This window comes from Motacilla alba, unplaced genomic scaffold (genome assembly GCF_015832195.1).
Source record: "Motacilla alba alba isolate MOTALB_02 unplaced genomic scaffold, Motacilla_alba_V1.0_pri HiC_scaffold_34, whole genome shotgun sequence".
NCBI classification, from domain to species: domain Eukaryota; kingdom Metazoa; phylum Chordata; class Aves; order Passeriformes; family Motacillidae; genus Motacilla; species Motacilla alba.
In genome coordinates, this window is record NW_024037436.1 from 641,610 (window position 1) to 663,440 (window position 21,831).

Sequence of the window (21,831 nt, forward strand, 5' to 3'; positions counted from 1 at the left end):
CGTCCTTTAATTGGTTAATGTCGTTGTCAATCTAGCTTTTTCATTTTCAATTGGTCTAAACCTCTCTTAAACCCCACCCACCGGCGCTCTGGCGCTCCCGGAGGACCACCCCGCCCCGTCTCGGTGGCCTGGCGATGATCGACACGCGCTACAGCCAATGGGAAGAGGGAATGGGCGTTGGCGCGCCAATAGAGCTGCCAATGGGAACGCAGGGGGCGGGGCCCGGTTGTGATGGCGCGGGAGGGGTGAGCGGGGGAGGGGAGCCGGGGCAGCATTTTGGGGTCCCTGAAGGAATTTTGGGGGAATTTGGTGGAATTTGCGGTCCGGAGAGGCGTCTGGAATCTCCTGGAGGGATTTGGAGGTGGCAGCGGGGGTTGGAGCGGTCCTTGGTGAGGGCTGGGGGCCTTGGGGGCAGTTTAGGGGAGTCCCTGAGGGAGATTGGGGGGGGGGGGGGTCTCTGTCGGGCGTTCGAGGTTCCTGAGGAAAGTTTGGGGTCTCTGAGGGAAGTTTGGGGCTTTGGTTTGGCAATTCGGGGTCCCGGAGAGAAATTTGGGGATTCCTGTGGAGAGTTGGTACTTGATAAGGGAATTTGGGGGGTCCCTGAGGGAGGTTGAGCGTGTCTGAGGGAGGTTTGAGGTCCATGAGGGGAGTTGGGGTTTCTGTGAGGGAATTTGGGCTTCCTGAGGAAGGCTTGGAGGTCCCTGGGGGGATTTCAGGTCTTTTGGGTGCAGTTTAGGGGGATCCTGGTGGGATTTTGGGTCACTTGTGTGCAGCTTAGGCAGTTTTGGGGGGTCCCTGGGTTTGTTTTGAGTCTTTTTGGGGCAGTTCGGTGGGTACCAGGCAGGGGTATTGGGGCCTCTGGTGTGGTTTGTGTCCTCTGGGGGCAGCTTGGGGGGTCTCTGGGTGATTTTAGGGGGTTCCTTAGAGAACTGGGGGATGTTTGGGATTGTCCTGGGGCAGTTTAGGAGGATTTTGGGGGGGATTGGGAGTTCTGGGGGGTCCCTGGAACAGTTTGGGGTTGTTTTGGGTCATTTTGGGGCTTCCCGGGGGGGGTTTGGGGGTCCTTGGAGAATTTGGGGGCATTTTTAGGGGTTCCTGTGGGGTTGTTTGGGGTCTTTGGGGAATTTTTGGAGGGTTTTGGGGCAGTTAATGGAGTTCCCAAAGGGGTTTTGGGGCGCTTTGGGTTATTTTTAGGATCCTTGGGGTATTTTGGGGGTCCCAAACTCCTGAGCCCCCCAACTCCCCTTTGCAGTGCCCTGGAGGATCCAGCTGTGCCCCCAGATGTTGAGAGCCCCCAAAGACGCCTTGCCTGCCCCCGAAATGCCCCAGCTGTGGTCGGGGAGGGACCAGATCCAGATGTTGGGGACCTGAAAATGCCCAGAGTGGCCCAGGACACCTCAGAGGCTCCAGATGTGGCAGCAGAACCCCCAAATCCAGATGTGCTGTGGGCCAAAAATGGGCACCGGACACTGCAGGTGGACAGCGACACAGATATGGAGGAGGAGGAGGAGGGGCTGAATCCAGATGTTGGGCCCCAAAAATGGCTTAAAATGACCCAAAATGTGCCCGAAACTCCAGATGTGGGGCTAAAAACCCCAAATCCAGATGTTCCGTGGCTTAAAAATGGGCGTGGCACACTGCTGGTGGAGAGCGACACAGATGTGGAGGAGGAGGAGGCCAGTCCAGAATTGCAGTCCCCAAAACGACTGAAAATTACCCAAAGCATCCCAGAAACTCCAGATGTTGCAGGAAAGGCCCCAAATCCAGATGTTTCAGGCCCAAAAATGCGACACAGAGTGCAGCTGGTGGACAGCGACACAGATGCGGACGAGGATCCAGGTGTGCAGCCCCAGAAAAGGCTTAAAGTGACCCAAAACATGCCTGGAATTCCAGATGTGGAAGTGGAAACCCCAGGTCCAGCTGTGAGGGTGCCCAAAAGTGGACACTGGACAATGCTGGTGGACAGCGACACCGATGTGGAGGGGGAGGAGGAGAATCCAGATGTGCAACTGCCAAAACAACTCAGAATGACCCAAAACACGTCCGAAACTCCAGATGTGGCAGCAAAGCCCCGGAATCCAGATGTTTCGGGCCCAAAACTCCATTCTCGGATGCTGCTGGTGGACAGTGATACAGAATTGGAAGATGAAGTAAATCCAGATGTGCAGCCCTCAAAAAGGCTCAAAGCGACTGAAAATGTGCCCGGAATTCCAGATGTGGAGGTGGCGACCCCAAACCCAGCTGTGGAAAGGCCCAAAATCTGGCATCATACGCTGGTGGAGGACAGCGACACAGATGCGGAGGAGGATCCAGATGTGCAGCCCCCCAAAACTCTCAAAAGTACTCAGAATTTGCCCGAAACTCCAGATGTGCGGTGGGGGACACCAAATCCAGATGTTTCAGGCCCCACACTCAGGAGTCAGATGCTGCTGGTGGACAGCGACACAGATGTGGAGGAGGATCCAGATGTGCGGCCCCTGAAGCGGCTCAGAGCAACCCAAAGCGTCCCTGAAACTCCAGCTGCGGCTGCAAAGCCCCCAAATCCAGATGTTTCAGGCCCTGAGATCAGGGGCCAGACATTCCTGGTGGACAGTGACACGGATGTGGAGGAGGAGGAAGAGGTGAGTCCAGATGCTGGAGCCCTAAAAAAGCTTGAAATGACCCAAAATGTGCCTGAAAGTCCAGATGTGGTGCCACAGACCCCAAATCCTGATGTGGGAATGACCAAAAACGGGTGTCAGGCACTGCTGGTGGACAGTGATACAGATGTGGAGGAGGAGGCGATGGATCCAGGTGTTCGTCCTTCAGAAAGATGGAAAATTCCTCAAAACGTGCCCCAAACTCCAGATGTGGCCACACAGCCCCCAAATCCAGCTGTGAAGGGGTCAGAGAGGGGTCATGGGGCGCTGCTGGATGACAGCGACACAGATGTGGAGGAGGAGGAGGAAAGTCCAGATGTTGGATCCCTAAAAAGACCGAAACCAAACCTAAAAGTTCCTGAAACTCCAGATGTGAGGCTGAAAATGCCCAATCCAGATGTTTCAGACACAAAAATTGGGTGTGGGACGCTGCTGGTGGACAGTGAGTCAGATGTGGAGGAGGATGAGACGAGTCCAGATGTTCGGCCCTTAAAAAGACGGAAAATGACCCAAAGTGTGCCCGAAACTCCAGATGTGCCCACACCAACCCCAAATCCAGCTGTTGGAGGCACTGAATCCAGATGTGGAGCCTTGGTGGTGCAGAGCAACCCAGATATGGAAGAGGACGAGGCTGATCCAGATGTTCGGCCCTCAAAAAGACAGAAAATTACCCAAAATGTGCCGAAAACTCCAGATGTTGGGCTGAAACCCCCAAATCCAGATGTTGGGAGGCTCCAAAGGACCCAGAATGTGGCCGAAATCCCAGATGTGGAGGGAGAGGAGGAAGGGTGGGATCCAGATGTGGCCACCCAGCTGTTCCTGCCCCCAAATCCAGATGTGGGGGAGGCCAAGGTGGATCCAGATGTTGTGAGCCCAGAACGAATCACAATGACCCAGAAGCCACCAGAATTTCCAGATGTGGAGGAGGAAGAGGAGTCAGATCCAGATGTGGCCACCCAGCTGTTCCTGCCCTCTCCAGATGTTGGGAGCCCAGAAAGCACCAAAACAGCCCCAAAGGACTTCAGAATTCCAGATGTGGAGGAGAAAGGGGAGTCAGATCCAGATGTGGCCACACAGCTGTTCCTGTCTTCTCCAGATGTTGGGAGCCCAGAAGGCCCCAAAACTACTCCAAAGGACCCCAAAATTCCAGAGGCAGAGGGGCTGCCCTCCCTGGATCCAGATGTGGCCACGCAGCTGTTCCTGCCCCCACATCCAGGTGTGGAGGATGGCCTAAATCCAGATGTTCTGGGTCCAAAACAACCCAAAATGGCCTCAAATGACCCCAAAATTCCCGTTGTGAGGGTGGAGACCCTAGATCCAGATGTGGAGGAGGAGGAGGACTTGGATGTGGCCACCCAGCTGTTCCTGCCCCCTGATCCAGATGTGGAGGGGGAAGGACCCTCAGATCCAGGTGCTGGGTCCCCAAAACCACCCCAAAGTCCCTTAAACCCACCCAAAATTCCAGATGTGGACATGGAGAGCCCAAATCCAGATGTGGAGGGGTCGCTGAGGGGCCATAGGACGTTGCTGGGGGACGCTGATCCAGATGTGGAGGAGGCTGGCCCAAATGCAGATGTGGCAGCCTCAAAAATACCCCAAACGGCCCCGAAAGTCCCTGAAATTCCAGATGTGGAGGTGGACACCCCAAATCCAGATGTGGAGGGGCCGGGGAGCCCTGGCCTGGATCCAGATGTGGCCACCCAGCTGTTCCTGCCCCCTGACCCAGATGTGGAACGCCCGGAAAGCCCCGAAAGGGCCCTGGACGAGCCCCAAGTTCCAGATGTGGAGGAGGCGGCCCCAAATCCAGATGTTGAGGCTCCACCAAGCCCCGCCCAGGAGGAAGCAGAAGCTCCGCCCACCCTGCAGGTGAACTGGGGGGGGGGCTCCCAAGTCAGTTTTGGGGGCTCTGAAGGGATTTTGGGGGGTTCCAGGTGGATTTTTTGGGGTTCCCAGTGGGTTTTGGGAGAGCCGGTGTGGTTTGGGGGGCTCTCAGGTGCATTTTGGGGGGTCCCAGGTGGAATTTGGGGGATTTTGGGGGTGGCAGGGGGGTTTTGGAGGTTCCTGGGAGGATTTTGGGGGTTCCCAGTGGAATTAGGGGTGAATTTGGGGGGTTCCCATTGGATTTTTGGGGGTTCCCATTGGACTTTGGGGTCCCCACCGCAGCCCCTCCCCACCAGGTGCGGCGCAGTCGGCGATTGGCTGAGAGTGGAGGGGGCGGGGCCTCTCGTGGCCCCACCCCCACCCAGAACGGGCACGACCAAGGCTCCAAGCCACGCCCCTCACCCAAGCCACGCCCCCAGAGGGGGCGGGACCAAACAGCAGCAGCGCTGGAAGAGGCCACACCCACTGTGTCCATAAAAGGAAATGGGCAGGGCTCCGTGGCAGCCCCGCCCCCAGAGGGGGAGGAGCCTGCAGAGGAGGAGGAGCCACCTGCCAAGCGCAGGCTCCGCCCTCGGGCAGCGCCAGGCCCCGCCCAGATCCGGGTAAGGACCAGTACGGACCAGTACAGACCAGTAGGGACCAGTACGGACCAGTACGGACCAGTACAGACCAGTACGGACCAGTACGGACCAGTACAGACCAGTACAGACCAGTACGGACCAGTACAGACCAGTACAAACCAGTATGGACCAGTACAGACCAGTATGGACCAGTACAGACCAGTACGGACCAGTACAGACCAGTACAGACCAGTACAGACCAGTACGGACCAGTATGGACCAGTACGGACCAGTACAGACCAGTACAGACCAGTACAGACCAGTACGGACCAGTATGGACCAGTACGGACCAGTACAGACCAGTACAGACCAGTACAGACCAGTATGGACCAGTAGGGACCAGTACAGACCAGTAGGGACCAGTACAGACCAGTATGGACCAGTAGGGACCAGTATGGACCAGTACGGACCAGTACAGAGCAGGACCTCCCCAGTGCCCCCCATCCCCCGCAGTGTCCCCAGTTGCTGTTCTGGGGCTGGTGGCACCTGGGCATGTCCCCACGGTGTCCCCAAACTGTCCCAAACCTGTCCCAATGTCGCCCAGGTGTCCCCAGCTCCTTGGCGATGTCCCCAGAGTGTCCTGGACTCTCTCAGGGATGTCCCCAGTGTGTCCTGAATGTGTCCCCAACCTGTCCCAGTGTCCCCTAGATGTCCCCACCCTTCCAGGCCTGTCCCCAACTTGTCCCCACTGACCACAGGTGCTGTCCCCAGGCCTGGTGGCACTCAGGGATGTCCCCAGTGTGTCCTCAAGTGCTGTCCCCAGGCCTGGTGGCACTCTGGGATGTCCCCGCTGTCCCCAGGTGTTGTCCCCAGGCCTGGTGGCACTCAGGGATGTCCCCGCTATCCCCAGGTGCTGTTCACAGGCCTGGTGGCACTCAGGGATGTCCCCACTGTCCCCAGGTGCTGTTCACAGGCCTGGTGGCACTCAGGGATGTCCCCACTGTCCCCAGGTGGCACTCAGGGATGTCCCCACTGTCCCCAGGTGCTGTTCACAGGCCTGGTGGCACTCAGGGATGTCCCCACTGTCCACAGGTGCTGTCCCCAGGCCTGGTGGCACTCAGGGATGTCCCCAGTGTGTCAAGTGCTGTCCCCAGGCCTGGTGGCACTCAGGGATGTCCCCGCTGTCCCCAGGTGCTGTTCACGGGCCTGGTGGCCTCCCCGGCGCTGCAGGTGGCCCTGGGGACACTGGGTGGCACCGAGGCCACATCGGTGCACGACTGCAGCCACCTGGTGACCGATGGCATCCGCCGGACACTGAAGTTCCTGTGTGCCCTGGGCAGGGGCGTCCCCATCGTCACCCCCCAGTGGCTGCTAGAGGTGACATCGGGGACAGCAGGGGGTGGGGACATTGAGGGGGACACTGGGGACAAGAGGGGGGTTGGGGGGATTGGGGACATTGGGGGGACATTGGGGGATTGGGTACATTGGGGACATTATGGACATTGGGGACAATCAGGGAGTTTGGGATGTTGGGGACAGGGGACATTGGGGTTGGAAACAATCAGGAGGATTGGGGACACTGGGGATATCAGGGACATCAGGGGGACATTGGGACTTTGGGGACATCAGGGACACTGAAGTTCCTGTGTGCCCTTCCGGGGGTGTCCCCATTGTCACCCCCCAGTGGCTGCTGCAGGTGACATCAGGGACAGCGGGGGGTTGGGGACAATTGGGGGGACTTGGTGACAATGAGGGGAGTTTGGGGACAAGGAGAAGGATTTGGGGACATTGGGGACGGGGGGTGGCACTGGAGACTTTGGGGGGCATTTGGGGACATTGAGGGGCCTTGGGGACGGGGACACTGGGGACATGGTGACAAGGGGGATTGGCCTTGGGGACTTTAGAGATGGGTGGGGTGACCTTGGGGACAGGGGGAACTCAGGGACAATGGGTGGGAATTTGGGGACAAGGGGAGGGTCTTGGGGACAGTGGGGGTGGCTTTGGGGACTTTGGAGCCTTGGGGACCTGGGGTGGCCTTGGGGACAGAGGGGCTTTGTGCAACAAGGGAAGGTGACCTTGGGGTAAGGAGAAAGGACTTGGGGACAATCAAAGGGACTCTGGGGACAAGGGGGTGTCCTGGGGACACTGGGGTGGCTCTGGGGCCGTGTGTGACCCCTGTGTCCCCATGTCCCCAGAGTTCCCACAGTGGCCGCCCGCTGTCCCCAGGTCCCTTCCTGCCCCGGGACCCCTCCTGTGAGCGGCGCTTCGGCTTCCGCCTGCGCCCCGCGCTGGCCCGGGCCCGGGAGCGGCCCCTGCTGCAGGTGACAGTGCCCCCAAATGTCCCCAAATGTCACCTCATGCCACCTGAACCCAGCCCTGAGCCAGCCCCAGGCCCTGCAGGTGGCAGTGACAGCAGTGTCCTCAATGTCCCCAATGTCCCCGGCCCGGGAACGGCCCCTGCTGCAGGTGACACTGTCCCCAAATGTCACCTCATGCCACCTAAACCCAGCCCTGAGCCAGCCCTGAGCCAGCCCTGAGCCAGCCCCAGGCCCTGCAGGTGGCAGTGACAGCAGTGTCCTCAATGTCCCCAATGTCCCCGGCCAAGGAACGGCCCCTGCTGCAGGTGACACTGTCCCCAAATGTCCCCAAATGTCCCCTCATGCCACCTAAACCCAGCCCTGAGCCAGCCCTGAGCCAGCCCCAGGCACTGCAGGTGGCAGTGACAGCAGTGTCCTCAATGTCCCCAATGTCCCCGGCCCGGGAACGGCCCCTGCTGCAGGTGACACTGTCCCCAAATGTCACCTAAACCCATCCCTGAGCCTGCCCTGGGCATGGTGGCACCCCCTCCTGCAGGTGATGATGACATTAATGTCCCCAAATGTCCCCAGCTTCTCCAATGTCCCTAATACCCCAATGCCCCCAATGTCACCAACCTGCTTAATGTCCCCAATGTCCCCCCAGTCATCCCCATGTCCCCAATACCCCAACCCCCCCCCAGTGTCCCCAATCCCCCAATCTCCTGATCCCCTCAATGTTCCCAACCCCTGAATGTCCCCAATGTCCCCCTGATGTCCTCTGTGTCCCCAGGGGTACCAGGTGCACGTCACCCCCAGTGTCCAGCCGTGCCCCGAGGACATGCGCGACATTGTCACCTGCTGTGGTGGCACCTTCCTGCCACAGCTGCCCCAGGAACATGCGGTGAGGGGACATTGGGGACATGGGGACATTGGGGACAATGGGGGATTGGGGGGGTTGGGGGCACTGGGGGGACATTAGGGAGGTTTAGGGACATTGGGGCGTTGGGAACATTGGGGACACTGAGGGACATTGGGGGTGTGGGGGACTGGGGACATTGGGGACACTCGGGGAAATCGGGGGTATTGGGGACACTGGGGGATTGGGGACATTGTGAGCAGTGGGGGTGTTGGGGACATTTGGGGATTGGGGACATTGGAACTGGGCACAATGGGGGGGTCGGGGACAGTGGGGGGATTGGGAGGATTTGGGACATTGGGGACACTCGGGGACATCAGGGACATTGGGGGCGTTGGGGGTTTTGGGGTTTCTCCTGGGGTGTTTGAGAGTTCCTGGGGTTTTGGGGTTTCTCATTTGGTTTTTGGGGGTTTCTCACTGGGTTTTTGGGGTTTTTTTGGGGTTTTTGGGTGGGATTTGGGCTCCTGACCCCGTTTTCCCCCAGCCCCCCTGTCCTGGACATTTCCCGTCCCCAGGACCAGGCTGTGTGGAGTTTGGGGCATCTCATGGGGGTTTTGGGGTCCCTCTCTGGGTTATTTGGGGTTCATTTGGGGTATTTGGGGTTTCTGACAGGGCTTTTGGGGTCCTGACCCTGTTTCCCCCTATCCTCATGTCCTGGTGATCTCAAATCCCCAGGACCTTTCTGATCCCATTGGGCTTTGGGGTTCCTCTCTGGGTTTTGGGGGGTATTTAGGGTTTTTTTGGGGTTCCTCGGGTTCCTCTCTGGGTTTTTGGGGTTTCACTTGGGGTTTTTGGGGTTCTTCATTATGTTTTTGGGGTTCCCCAGCCCCTTGTGCTGGTCATTTCCTGTCCCCAGGACTGGGCTGGGTGGGGTATTTGGGGTTTCCCTCTGTGTTATTTAGGGTTCCTCATGGGCTATTTGGGGTTTCAGATGGGGTTTTTTGGGTTCCTGACAGGGTATTTGGGGTTTCTCTCTGGGTTCTTTGGGGTTCCTGACTGTGTTTTTGGGGTTTCCCCCCCCCCAGCTCCATGTCCTGGTGATCTCGTGTCCCCAGGACGGGTCTGTGTGGGGTATTTGGGGTTTCTGACTGGGTTTTTGGGGTTTTTGATGGGTTATTTAGGGTTCCTCATGGGATATTTGGTGTTTCTGATGGGGTTTTTGGGGTTTTTCCCCCAGCCCCGTGTCCTGGTGATCTCGTGTCCTCAGGACTGGGCTGTGGGGGTATTTGGGGTTTCTGACTGGGTTTTTAGGGTTTTTTATGGGTTATTTGGGGTTCCTTATGGGCTATTTGGTGTTCCTGATAGGGTTTTTGGGGTTCCTGATGGGGTATTTGGGGTTTCTCTCTGGGTTATTTGGGGTTCCTGAAGGGGTTTTTCCCCCAGCCCCGTGTCCTGGTGATCTCGTGTCCCCAGGACGGGTCTGTGTGGGGTACTTGGGGTTTCTGACTGGGTTTTTGGGGTTTTTTGATGGGTTATTTGGGGTTCCTCATGTGTTATTTGGGGTTTCTGATGGGGTTTTTGGGGTTCCCCAGCCCCGTGTGCTGGAGAACTCATGTCCCCAGGACTGGGCCGTGTGGGTTATTTGGGGTTTGTCTCTGGGTTATTTGAGGTTCCTGACAGGGTTATTTGGGGTTTCTGACTGGGTTTTTGGGGTTTTTGATGGGTTATTTGGGGTTCTTCACTGGGTTATTTGGGGTTCCTGACAAGGTTTTTCCCCCAGCCCCATGTCCTGGTGATCTCGTGTCCCCAGGACTGGGCTGAGTGGGTTATTTAGGATTTCTGACTGGGATTTTGGGGTTTTTGATGGGTTATTTGGGGTTCCTCATGGGATATTTGGGGTTTCTGATGGGGTTTTTGGGGTTCCCCAGCCCCATGTCCTGGAGATCTCATGTTCCCAGGACTGGGCCGTGTGGGTTATTTGGGGTTTCTCTCTGGGTTATTTGAGGTTTCTGATGGGGTTTTTGGGGTTCCTCACTGTGTTTTTGGGGTTTTCCCCCCAGCCCCGTGTCCTGGTGATCTCGTGTCCCCAGGACTGGGCTGTGGGGGGTTTTGGGGTTTCTGACTGGGTTTTTAGGGTTTTTTATGGGTTATTTGGGGTTCCTGACTGTGTTTGGGGGTTTTCCCCCCAGCCCCGTGTCCTGGTGATCTCGTGTCCCCAGGACTGGGCCATGTGGGTTATTTGGGGTTCCTCATGGGTTATTTGGGGTTTCTGATGGGGTTTTTGGGGTTTTCCCCCCAGCCCCGTGTGCTGGTGATCTCGTGTCCCCAGGACCGGCAGCTCTGGCCCCCGGCCGTGGCCGCGCGGCTCCCGCTGCTCTCGGCCGAGCTGCTGCTCTCGGGGGTGCTGCGGCAGCGCCTGGAGCTGGCCCCGTTCCTGCTGAGCCCCTGGCAGCCCCCCGAGACCCCCCAGAACACCCCCGAGTCCCCCCAAAACACCCCAAATCCCGCCCAAAACCAAAAAAATCCCGCCCAAAATACCCCAAATCCTGCCCAAAACCAAAAAAATCCCGCCCAAAATACCCCAAATCCCGCCCCAAAACGGAAAAATCCCCCACAGAAAACCCCAAATCCCCCCCCAAAAACCCCAAATCCCGCCCCAAAAATTGCAGATCCCACCCCAAAAAACCCAGATCCGACTGGGGCAAAAACCCCAAATCCCGCCCAAAAAAGCAAAAATCCCCCAGAGAAACCCCCAAATCCCACCCAAAATACTCCAAACCCACCGCGAAAAACCCCAAATCCCCCCCAAAACCTAAAAAATCTCCCCCAAAAAACCCCAAATCCCTCTCAGAAACAAAAAAATCCCCCCCAGAAACGTCCAAATCCCACCCAAAGTACCCCAACCCCACCCCAAAACCATTCCCGGCCCCATTTTGGGGACTCCACCCCTCCCCCGAGCCCCCCCAGGACCCGGAGTGGGCGGAGACCCCCCCAAAATCCCCCCCCGAAAACCCCAAATTCAGGGACCCACCAAAAAACCCCAAATCCACCCCAAAAAACCCCAAATCCACCCCAAAAAACCCCAAAACGGCCCCGGGGTCGCTCAGAGGGTCCCGACCCCGATTCTGGGGTCTCAGATCCCCCACAGGAGCCCCCCAGGACCCGGAGCCGTCGGGGACCCCCCCAAAATCCCCCTCGGGACCCTCCAAATTCAGGGACATCCAAAAAACCCTCAAACCCAACCCCCAAAACCCCAAACCCACCCCAAAAAAACCCAAAACAGCCCCGGGGTCCCCCAGGGGATCCCAACCCCAACGTTGGGGTCCCAAATCCCCCCCTGGACCCCCCCCTGGAGCCCCCCCGGACCCGGAGCGGGCGCAGACCCCCCCCAAATGCAGGGAACCCCCAAAAAACCCCAAACCGGCCCCAAAAAGCCCCAAATCCCACCCCAAAACAGCCACGGGGTCCCCCCTCCAATTTTGGGGTCCCCGAGCCCCCCCCGAGCCCCCCCCGGACCCGGAGCCGCCGGGGGGCCCCAATAAAGTGAATTTGGGCAGCGGAATTTGGGGTTTTGGGGTTTTTGGGGTGAAAAATCCCAAATTTTGGCGGGGGGAGGACCCGGGGGGGTTTGGGGACACCCCGGGGACAGCCATGGGGTGGCTGTGGGGCGGTTGGGGACACGATGGGGACATTGGGGACCCCTTGGGGACATCGGGGACCTCCCTGGGATGGCCATGGGGGGCTGGGGACATCAGAGAGCCCTTGGGGACACCAGGGACTGTCTCGGGGACACTTTGGGGACACCAAGGACCCCTTTGGGGACCCCCTGGGAAGGTCATGGTGGCCTTGGGGACATCTGGGACTTCTGTGGGGACACTTTGGGGGCATCAGAGACCCCTTGGGGACATTAGGGACTCCCTTGGAGACACTTTGGGGACACCAGGGCCGTTCTGGGGACATCGCGGGCCCCCTTGGGGACACCAAGGTCCCTTTTGAGGAGGCCCTGGGGACATTGGGGACCCCCAGGATGGTCGTGGTGGCCTTGGGGACATGGGGAATCCTTTTGGGGACACCAGAGACCCTCTTGGGAACATTAGGAACCCCCTAGGATGGCCATGGGGGTTTGGGGAACCTCAAAGTTCCCTTTGGGGACATCGGGGACCCTTTTGGGGACCCCTTTGGGAGAGTTCTGTCTTTAGCCCCGTCCTCTCAATCATGAGCCAATCAGCGCTCTCATTCCCGAGCACAGCAGCCAATGGCAGCACAGGATGTGCGGGACTTCTGTTGCCATGGGAACGCCCGAAACCTCCTGATCGCCATGGCAACAGGCAAAGACGCTTCCGGGTTGCTGTTCCCGCCCTCTGCCGATCTCAGCCAATCAGCACTCGCGGATCGAAACAGCCAATGGGGATGCAGAAGGGGCGGGAGCAGCGTTGCCATGGGGACGGACGGGGCAGTCGCCATGGCAACGGGGCGGCCGGGCCTGGGGCGGGAGAAGCGGAAAAAGGTAAAAAAAGGAATAAAACCCGGGGTTGGTGTGGGGTGGGAGAGACTGGGGGGCCTTGGGGACAGCAGAGACCCCTTGGGGACAGCAGGGACATCTTGGGGACAGCGGGACCCCTTGGGGATGGGCGTGGGGCCTTCGGGGACCCTGACTGACCCTGCCAGTACCAAATGGCCCCTCAGGACCCTGGCTGACCCTGCCAGGACCCCATTCCCCCCTCGGGACCCTGACTGACCGTGCCAGGACCCCATTCCCCCCTCGGGACCCTGACTGACCGTGCCAGGAGCCCATTCCCCCCTCAGGACCCTGACTGACCCTGCCAGGACCCCATCCCCCTCAGGATCCCGGTTTACCCTTTCAAACCCTCATTTAGCCTTGCAGGTCCCCCCGGACCGCATTAAATCCTCCCTAAAGACCTCAGGACCTCATTTACCCTTCCTAAGATCCCATTTCTGCTTGCAAGACCCTATTTCCCCTTCCAGGACCACATTTCCTCTTCCAGGACCCCCATTTCCCCTTTCAGGGCCCGATCCCTAGCCCCGCCCACCTCTCCCAGATGCGCCCTCCCATTGGTCGGAGGGGGAGGCTGGACCCGGGAGCCTCCGCCCCTGATTGGTTGAGGCGGGAGCGCGGGAAAGCGGCGGCGGGGGCGCCTTCCCGGCGTGCACTGCGCGGGGGAACTGGGAGAGACTGGGAGGGGAACTGGAAGGTACTGGGAGAGACTGGGAGGGACTGGGAATGACTGGGAATGGCTGGGAGCGTGGGGAGGGGGAACTGGGAGGGACTGGGAAGGTCTGGGAAGTTACTAGGATTGAGGACATACTGGTCCATACTGGGAACTGTCCCCCTCACAGGTCGCCGATGGCCGAGCCCCGCCCGGGCCCTCCCAGTGCTCCCAGTACCTCCCAGTGCCGCCAGTTTCCCCTTCCCAGCGCTCCCAGTAACCCCCAGTGCTCCCAGTTGCCCCCTCCCAGTCTGGAGGGGCTCATTCCCCCCTCCCACTTTGTGCTGCGCCCCAGGTGAGGCTCCCAGTGCTCCCAGTAACCTCCCAGTAACCCCCAGTGATTTCCCAGTGCTCCCAGTAACCTCCCAGTACCTCCCAGTAACCTCCCAGTAACTCCCAGTGCTCCCAGTAACCCCCAGTAACCTCCCAGTAATCCCAGTTCCCCCTCCCGGTGCTCCCAGTAACCCCAGTCCCCCTCACAGGTCCCTGGGGGTGGAGCTTGAGGCAGAAAGGGGGCGTGTCCATGAATTGGAGGTGGAGCTGAAAGCACTGAGGGGGCGGAGCCAAGACCTGGAAGTGGAGCTTGAGGCAGAAAGGAGGCGGAGCAAACACCTGGAGGCGGAGCTTGAGGCTGAAAGGAGGCGGAGCAAACACCTGGAGGCGGAGCTTGAAGCAGAAAAGAGGCGGAGCCAACACTTGGAGGCAGAACTTAAGTCAGAAAGGGGGCGGAGCCAAGCACTGGGGGTGGAACTCGATGCCCTGAAGGGGCGTGGCCAGCGGTTGGAGGCAGAGCTGGAGGCAGAAAAGGGGCGGAGCCAAATCCTGGAGATGGAGCTGGACACCCTGAGGGGGCGGGGCCTTGGCCCAGAGGGGGCGGAGCCAAGCCCAGAGCAGGTAAGGCCTCAGTACTCCCAGTAACCCCCAGTAACTCCCAGTGCTCCCAGTAACCCCCAGTAACCCCCAGTGCTCCCAGTAACTCCCAGTAACCCCCAGTAACTCCCAGTGCTCCCAGTAACTCCCAGTGCTCCCAGTAACTCCCAGTAACTCCCAGTGCTCCCAGTAACCCCCAGTGCTCCCAGTAACTCCCAGTAACCCCCAGTAACCCCCAGTAACTCCCAGTGCTCCCAGTAACCCCCAGTAACTCCCAGTGCTCCCAGTAGCTCCCAGTAACTCCCAGTGCTCCCAGTAACTCCCAGTAACCACCAGTAACTCCCAGTGCTCCCAGTAACTCCCAGTAACCCCCAGTAACTCCCAGTAACCCCCAGTAACTCCAGTGCTCCCAGTGCTTCCAGTAACTCCCAGTAATTCCCAGTAACCCCCAGGAACTCCCAGTAACCCCCAGTAGCTCCCAGTGCTCCCAGTTATCCCCAGTAACCCCCAGTTCCCCCAGTCTCACCTGTCCCAGGTGTTCTGGGTTTGTCTCGGGGCTGGAGCCACCCCAGGAGGAACTGGGGACACCTGGGGGGACCTGGGGAAACACCTGGTGACATTTGGGACACCTGGGGGGACACCGGGGGGGGGGGGGACCTGGGGAGACACTGGGGGGACCTGGGGACACACCTGAACACACCTGGGGGGACTTGGGACACACCTGGGGACATAGGGGACACACCTGGAACCCATCTGGGGATACTGGGGACACCTGGAGGCTCCTGGGGGGACACCTGGGTGCATCTGGGACATCTGAGCACACCTGGGGGGCACTGGGACACACCTGGGGGGCATTGGGGACACACCCTGGGGTGCCACAGGTGTGTTTGGGGTCTCTCAGGTGAGTTTTGGGATTTCTCAGTTGTGTTTGGAGTCTCTCAGGTGGATTTGGGTTCCCCATGTGTGTTTGGGGTGTTCCAGGTGAGTTTTTGGGTTCCCCAGGTGTATTTGGGGTGCCCCAGCTGTGTTTGGGGTCTCAGGTGTGTTTTTGGGTTCCCCAGGTGAGTTTTTGGGGTCTCAGGTGAGTGTGGGGTTCCCCAGGTGAGTGTTTGGGGTCTCAGGTGTGTTTTTGGGGTCTCAGATGAGTGTTTGGGTTCCCCAGGTGTGTGTTTGGGGTCTCAGGTGAGTGTTTGGGGTCTCAGGTGTGTTTTTGGGTTCCCCAGGTGAGTGTTTGGGGTCTCATGTGTTTTTGGGGTCTCAGGTGAGTGTTTTTGTGGTCTCAGGTGTTTGGGGTCTCAGGTGAGTGTTTGGGTTCCCCAGGTGAGTTTTTGGGGTCTCAGGTGAGTGTTTGGTGTCTCAGGTGAGTGTTTGGGGTCTCAGGTGAGTGTTTTTGGGGTCTCAGGTGAGTGTTTGGGGTTTCAGGTGAGTTTTTGGGGTCTCAGGTGAGTGTTTGGGGTCTCAGGTGTGTTTTGGGGGTCTCAGGTGTGTTTTTGGGGTCTCAGGTGAGTGTTTGGGGTCTCAGGTGTGTTTTGGGGGTCTCAGGTGTGTTTTTGGGGTCTCAGGTGAGTGTTTGGGGTCTCAGGTGAGTGTTTTTGGGGTCTCAGGTGAGTGTTTGGGGTCTCAGGTGAGTTTTTGGGGTCTCAGGTGAGTGTTTGGGGTCTCAGGTGAGCTCTCTCCCCCAGGTGCTGCTGGGCCGCTGGCGCCAGAAGGTTTTCCAGCTGCTGCTGCAGGTGAGGCTGCAGCAGGGCCAGGAGCTGCGGCTGCAGGGACAGGTGAGGGGACAGGGGACAGGGGAGGGGACACAGGGACACACCTGGGGCAGGTGGGAGCACACCTGGGACAGGTGAGGGGACACAGGGAAAGGTGAGAGCCTGGCATGCCTGTGACAGGTGAGGGGACACACCTGGGGCAGGTGAGAGCACATCTGGGACAGGTGAAGGGACACAAGGGACACCCCACACCTGGGGCAGGTGAGACCCTGGAGAGGTGAGACCCCACAGCTGGGACCAACCCCACACCGAGGGATTGTCCTCTGGCGTTACCTGTGTCCCTTTGGGGTCACCTGGCCACACCTGTGTCCCTTGGGGAGGGTCTGTCGGTCACCTGGGCAGGTCACCTGTGTCCCTCAGGGATGTCACCGTGTCCCACCTGTCCCAGGTGCGCTCCCTGGGTGCTGCAGTGGCCGCCGGGTCCCGCCAGGTGTCGCTGCTGGAGCTGCGGCTGCGCCAGGGGGAGCAGGAGAGACAGGTGAGGGACACCTGGGGACACACCTGGGGACACTGGGGACACACCTGGGACAGGGGAGGGACACCTGGGGACACACCTGGGGACACTGGGGACACACCTGGGACAGGTGAGGAACACCTGGGGACACTGGGGACACACCTGGGACAGGGGAGGGACACCTGGGGACACACCTGGGGACACTGGGGACACACCTGGGACAGGTAAGGGACACCTGGGGACACGGGTGAGGGACACTGGGGACACACCTGGGACAGGGGAGGGACACCTGGGGACACACACACTGGGGACACACCTGGGACAGGTGAGGGACACCTGGGGACACATCTGGGACAGGTGAGGGACACTTGGGGACATTGGGGACACACCTGGGACAGGTGAGGGACACCTGGGGACACACCTGGGGACATTGGGGACACACCTGGGACAGGAGAAGGACACCTGGGGACACACCTGGGGACATTGGGGACACACCTGGGACAGGTGAGGGACATCTGGGGACACACCTGGGGACATTGGGGACACACCTGGGACAGGAGAAGGACACCTGGGGACACACCTGGGGACATTGGGGACACACCTGGGACAGGTGAGGGACACCTGGGGACACACCTGGGGACATTGGGGACACACCTGGGACAGGTGAGGGACACCTGGGGACACACCTGGGGACATTGGGGACACACCTGGGACAGGTGAGGGACACCTGGGGACACACCTGGGGACATTAGGGACACACCTGGGACAGGTGAGGGACACCAGGGGACACACCTAGGGACATTGGAGACACACCTGGGACAGGTGAGGGACACCAGGGGACACACCTGGGGACACATTTGGGGGCACTGGGGACACACCTGGGACAGGGGAGGCACACCTGGAGACACTGGAGACATACCTGGGGACATTGGGGACACAATTGGGAGCACTGGGGACACACCTGGGACAGGGGAGGGACACTTTAGGACATTGAGGATACACCTGGGGGCATTGGGGACACACCTAGGAACACACCTGGGGCAGTTGAGGGGACACCTTGGGGACAGTTTGGGGACAGCTGGGGGATTGGGGACACCTTGAGGCCAATCTGGGGACAATGTGGGGACAATCTGGGGCTGTTCCGTGTCCAGGCCCTGTCCCAGGAGCGGCTCCGGGCGGAGGCGGCCGAGGAGGAACTGGGGAAACTGGGCCAGGCCCTGAGCCGGTACTGGGGGAACTGGGGGGACTGGAAGGGGGACTGGGATGGGACTGGGAGGGACTGGGAGGGACTGGTTTGTACTGGGCTGTCCCTGTCGCTGTCCCCAGGCTGCTGGGGACGCTGGGCTGAACTGGGATGAACTGGGCTGAGTTGGTTTGTACTGGGATGAACTGGGATGTCCCCAGGCAGCTGGGGGACACTGGGGGTTACTGGTTTGAACTGGTTTGAACTGAACTGGGCTGTCCCCGTTGCTGTCCCCAGGCTGTTGGGGACACTGGGCGTGGCCCTGGCCGATGTCACCACAGCTGTCGGGGCCCTGGGGACCCTCAGTGAGCGCCTGGGACAGGCCCAGCACCGACTGCGGGGTCAGTGACACTGTGGGGACACCTGGGGACACCCGGGGACACTGCAGGGACACCTGGGGACACTGTGGGGACACTGCAGGGACACCTGGGGACAGTTCAGGGGTATTGGGGGGAGGATTGGGGACACCTGGGAGACCTTGGGAGGGGTTGGGAACACTTTGGGGACACGTGGGGGAGGGCTGGGGACACCTGGGAGACACCTGGAGAGTTGGGGACACTTTGGGAACACTTTTGGGTCACCTGGGAACAGCGTGGGGACACTTTAGGGGGCTTGGGACACTTTGGGAAGGTAGGGACATTTCTGGAACACCTAGAGGATGCTTTGGGGACATTTGGGACACCTTAGGAGGGGTTGGAGACACCTTGGGGACCCTGGGAGCACTGTGGAGACACTGGGGACACTCTGGGGACATGGTGGGGACACTGTGGTGGCCATGCCCGCTGTCCCTGTCCCAGTGTCCCCTCTGTCTGTCCCCAGCGCTGGTGACCTCGGGGCGGCTCCGGTGGCAGCGGGAGCCGGAGGGGACAGCGAGGGACAGCAGGTGAGTGACACTGGGGACACTGGGGACATCAGGGGGTGACCTGGGAATATCTGGGACATTGAGATGGCCCTGGGGACATCAGGGGTGGCCCTGGGGACATTGGGGGGGTTACCTTGGGGACACTGGGGACATTGGGGACAATGGTGAGTGACACCGGGGACATCAAGGGTGGCCCTGGGGACAGTGGGGACAGTGGGTGAGTGACACCAGGGTGGCCCTGGGAACAGTGGGGTGGCACAGGTGACATACAGGGGTGGCCCTGGGGACAGCGCTGACCCCAGTGGTGACACAGTGGCTTTGTCCCCTCTGTGTCCCCAGCGCGGTGGCCCCGGAGGTGACATCGGAGAAGGTGAGGGGGCGGCACCGAGGGAACACTGGGGGTGGCTCTGTCCCCAGGGTGTCACCCCCGTGTCCCCCCCAGGCCACCAAGGGTGGGGACAGGACCCGGCCACGCCCAGGCACAGGTGGGTGTGTCCCCAATGTGTCCCCAAATGTCCCCAAATGTCTCCCAGTGTGTTCCCAAATGTGTCCCTGAGTGTCCCCAAGTGTCCCTCAGTGTGTCCCCAGGTGTGTCCCCAGTGTCGCTAAATGTCCCCCAATGTCCCTTCAATGTGTCCCCAGTGTCCCCAGATGTCCCTAGAAATGTCCCTGAGTGTCCCCAAACATCCTTCCCGATGTCCTCTCAATGCTCCCAAATGTGTCCTCAGGTGTCCCCTCACTGTCCCCAAGCTGTCCCCACTGTCCCATCGGTGTCCCCGAAGTGTCCCTGAGTGTCCCCAAATGTCTCTCAACATCCCCAATGTCTTCAGAGCTCCCCCAGCCTGTCCCCAGATGTGTCCCCAGTGTCCCCAACGTGTCCCCAACGTGTCCCCGCAGTGTCCCTGGCCCCGTTGGTGATGCAGCTCCAGGCCCTCGGTGCCGCCATCCTCGGGGACACTGGGGACATCGGGGACCCCGCAGTGCCAGCGCCCCCGTGGGGACACCGGTGACATCATCGGGGACACAGGTGACATCATCAGGGAGCGGTGGCACTGCGGGGACAGAGATGACATCACTGTGGTGGTGGTGGTGGTGATGTCACTGTGGTGATGTCGATGACGTCACTATGATGGTGATGATGTCACAGCTCTGTCCCAGCCCTGGCTCGGTGTCACTTTGTCCCGGCCCAGCCCCGATGTCCCCAAGCCACCACGACCATCCCAGAGGGTCCCCAAAGAGTCCCTGACGTCCCCAAGGAGGTTCTTTGGTGTCCCCAACCCCCCGCAATGCCCTCCAGATGTCCCAGGAATGTCCCCAGTTCCCCCAAGGTGTCCCCGGGGTGTCCCCAACCCCTCCCAGTGTCCCCAAGAGCCCCCAAACTGTCCCCAACCCTCTGCAAAGTGTCCCCAAAGGTGCCCCCAGTGCCACCCACCCTGCCTGGTACAGCCTGGGGACAGACACGGGGACAACTCTGGGGACAGCCCAGTCCCTCCCAGTCCCTCCCAGTTCGGGGTCCTGAGGAGCCGTTGGGTCCTGGCAGGGTCAATTAGAGTCCCCGACGGCCCCACGCCCATCCCAGAGGGGTCCCAGTGTCCCCAAGGGGTCCCAGTGTCCCCAGGAGGTCCCTGCTGTCCCCAAGGTCCCCCAGTCTCTCCCACCCCACCCCAATCCCGGGTTTTATTCCCTTTTTTACCTTTTCCCGCTCCTGTTGCCATGGCGACCGCCCGTTCCCATCCCCATGGCAACGCTGCTCCCGCCCCTTCTGCATCGCCATTGGCTGCTGCGCCCCGCCCTGAGAGCGCTGATTGGCTGAGAGCGGCAGAGGGCGGGAACAAAAACCCGGAAGCGTCTTCCCCCGTTGCCGTAGACACCCCGTTCGTGCGTTCCCATGGTAACAGAAATCCCGCCCCTCCTGTGCTGCCATTGGCTGCTGTGCTCGGGAACGAGAGCGCTGATTGGCTGGATGTGGATGGGGCGGGGCTAAACGCGAAACTGGGCCCAGAGCAGTACAGACTGAACTGGGAACTGGGATAAACTGGGAACTGGGCCTGAACCAGTACAGACTGAACTGGGAACTGGGATAAACTGGGAACTGGGCCTGAACCAGTACAGACTGAACTGGGAACTGGGATAAACTGGGAACTGGGCCTGAACCAGTACAGACTGAACTGGGAACTGGGCCCAAACCAGTACAGACTGAACTGGGAACTGGGCCTGAAACAGTACAGACTGAACTGGGAACTGGGCCTGAACCAGTACAGAATAAACTGGGAACTGGGATAAACTGGGAACTGGGCCCAAACCAGTACAGAATGAACTGGGAACTGGGCCCGAACCAGTACAGACTGAACTGGGAACTGGGATAAACTGGGAACTGGGCCCGAACCAGTACAGACTGAACTAGGAGTGATCCCAAACCAGTACAGGGTCTAAACTGGGAACTGGGATGAGCTGGGACCAGTGCCTGAGCTGGGAGCAGAGCCCTGAACTGGTCTGGGAGCCACAGTGATCACTCACAGACCCAGCACTGGTTCATACTGGTTTGTACTAGTTCATACTGGTCTGTATTGCTCCATAGTGATTTATACTGGTCTGTACTGGTTTGTACTGGTTCATACTGGTCCATACTGGTCCATCCTGTCACTGGCTGTACTCCGGCCTCCCTGTGTGTTTCCTGTGCTCTCCCAGTGGTGTCTGAGCTGCAAGAAGCACTGGTGGCAGTGGCCACAGGGCTGCAGCATGAGGTCAGTGGGAATGGCCGCAGGGGAACGGCCGCAGCCCGAGGGTCAGCAGGAATGGCTTCAGGGGAACGGCCGCAGCCCGAGGGTCAGCAGGAATGGCTTCAGGGGAACGGCCGCAGCCCGAGGGTCAGCAGGAATGGCTTCAGGAAAATGGCTTCAGGGGAATGGCTTCAGGGGAATGGCTGCAGGGGAACGGCCACAGCCCGAGGGTCAGCAGGAATGGCTTCAGAGGAATGGCCACAGCCCGAGGGTCAGCAGGAATGGCTTCAGGGGAATGGCCACAGCCCGAGGGTCAGCAGGAATGGCTTCAGTGGAATGGCCACAGCCTGAGGGTCAGCAGGAATGGCTTCAGGAAAATGGCTTCAGGGGAATGGCCACAGCCTGAGGGTCAGCAGGAATGGCTGCAGGGGAATGGCTTCAGGGGAATGGCC

At 59.9% G+C, this 21,831-nt stretch overlaps 2 protein-coding genes across 3 annotated transcripts; both read left to right on the top strand.

Annotated features, from left to right (window-relative positions):
- The first annotated feature begins 214 nt into the window (after positions 1-214).
- Positions 215-13,357, top strand: LOC119696542 (mediator of DNA damage checkpoint protein 1-like). Its single transcript, XM_038126283.1, has 8 exons — positions 215-245; positions 1,253-4,505; positions 4,817-5,122; positions 6,272-6,457; positions 7,276-7,401; positions 8,168-8,278; positions 10,533-10,792; positions 13,294-13,357. The coding sequence occupies exons 1-8, from the start codon at positions 232-234 to the stop codon at positions 13,355-13,357; spliced, it is 4,320 nt and encodes a 1,439-aa protein (XP_037982211.1). The 5' UTR covers positions 215-231.
- LOC119696606 (octapeptide-repeat protein T2-like) lies at positions 12,682-21,542 on the top strand. 2 transcript variants are annotated; one of them, XM_038126394.1, is made up of 7 exons: positions 12,682-12,740; positions 13,592-13,756; positions 13,944-14,355; positions 16,014-16,103; positions 16,489-16,578; positions 18,999-19,144; positions 19,557-21,542. In XM_038126394.1, the coding sequence occupies exons 2-7, from the start codon at positions 13,599-13,601 to the stop codon at positions 19,753-19,755; spliced, it is 1,095 nt and encodes a 364-aa protein (XP_037982322.1). In that variant the 5' UTR covers positions 12,682-12,740; positions 13,592-13,598; the 3' UTR covers positions 19,756-21,542. The 2 variants fall into 2 exon arrangements, with proteins under 2 accessions (XP_037982322.1, XP_037982323.1); XM_038126395.1 differs by lacking the exons at positions 18,999-19,144; positions 19,557-21,542 and adding exons at positions 17,706-17,779; positions 18,035-18,225.
- Positions 21,543-21,831: the final 289 nt, after the last annotated feature.

Bases quoted from the DNA above. Each gene is read 5' to 3' on its own strand.
- LOC119696542 (XM_038126283.1), top strand. The intron at 5,123-6,271 runs GTAAGGACCAGT...CGCTGTCCCCAG, and splicing joins CAGGCCCCGCCCAGATCCGG to GTGCTGTTCACGGGCCTGGT. The intron at 6,458-7,275 runs GTGACATCGGGG...CCATGTCCCCAG, and splicing joins CCCCCCAGTGGCTGCTAGAG to AGTTCCCACAGTGGCCGCCC.
- LOC119696606 (XM_038126394.1), top strand. From the start codon at position 13,599: ATGGCCGAGCCCCGCCCGGGCCCTCCCAGTGCTCCCAGTACCTCCCAG. The intron at 13,757-13,943 runs GTGAGGCTCCCA...TCCCCCTCACAG, and splicing joins CACTTTGTGCTGCGCCCCAG to GTCCCTGGGGGTGGAGCTTG. The intron at 14,356-16,013 runs GTAAGGCCTCAG...TCTCTCCCCCAG, and splicing joins CGGAGCCAAGCCCAGAGCAG to GTGCTGCTGGGCCGCTGGCG.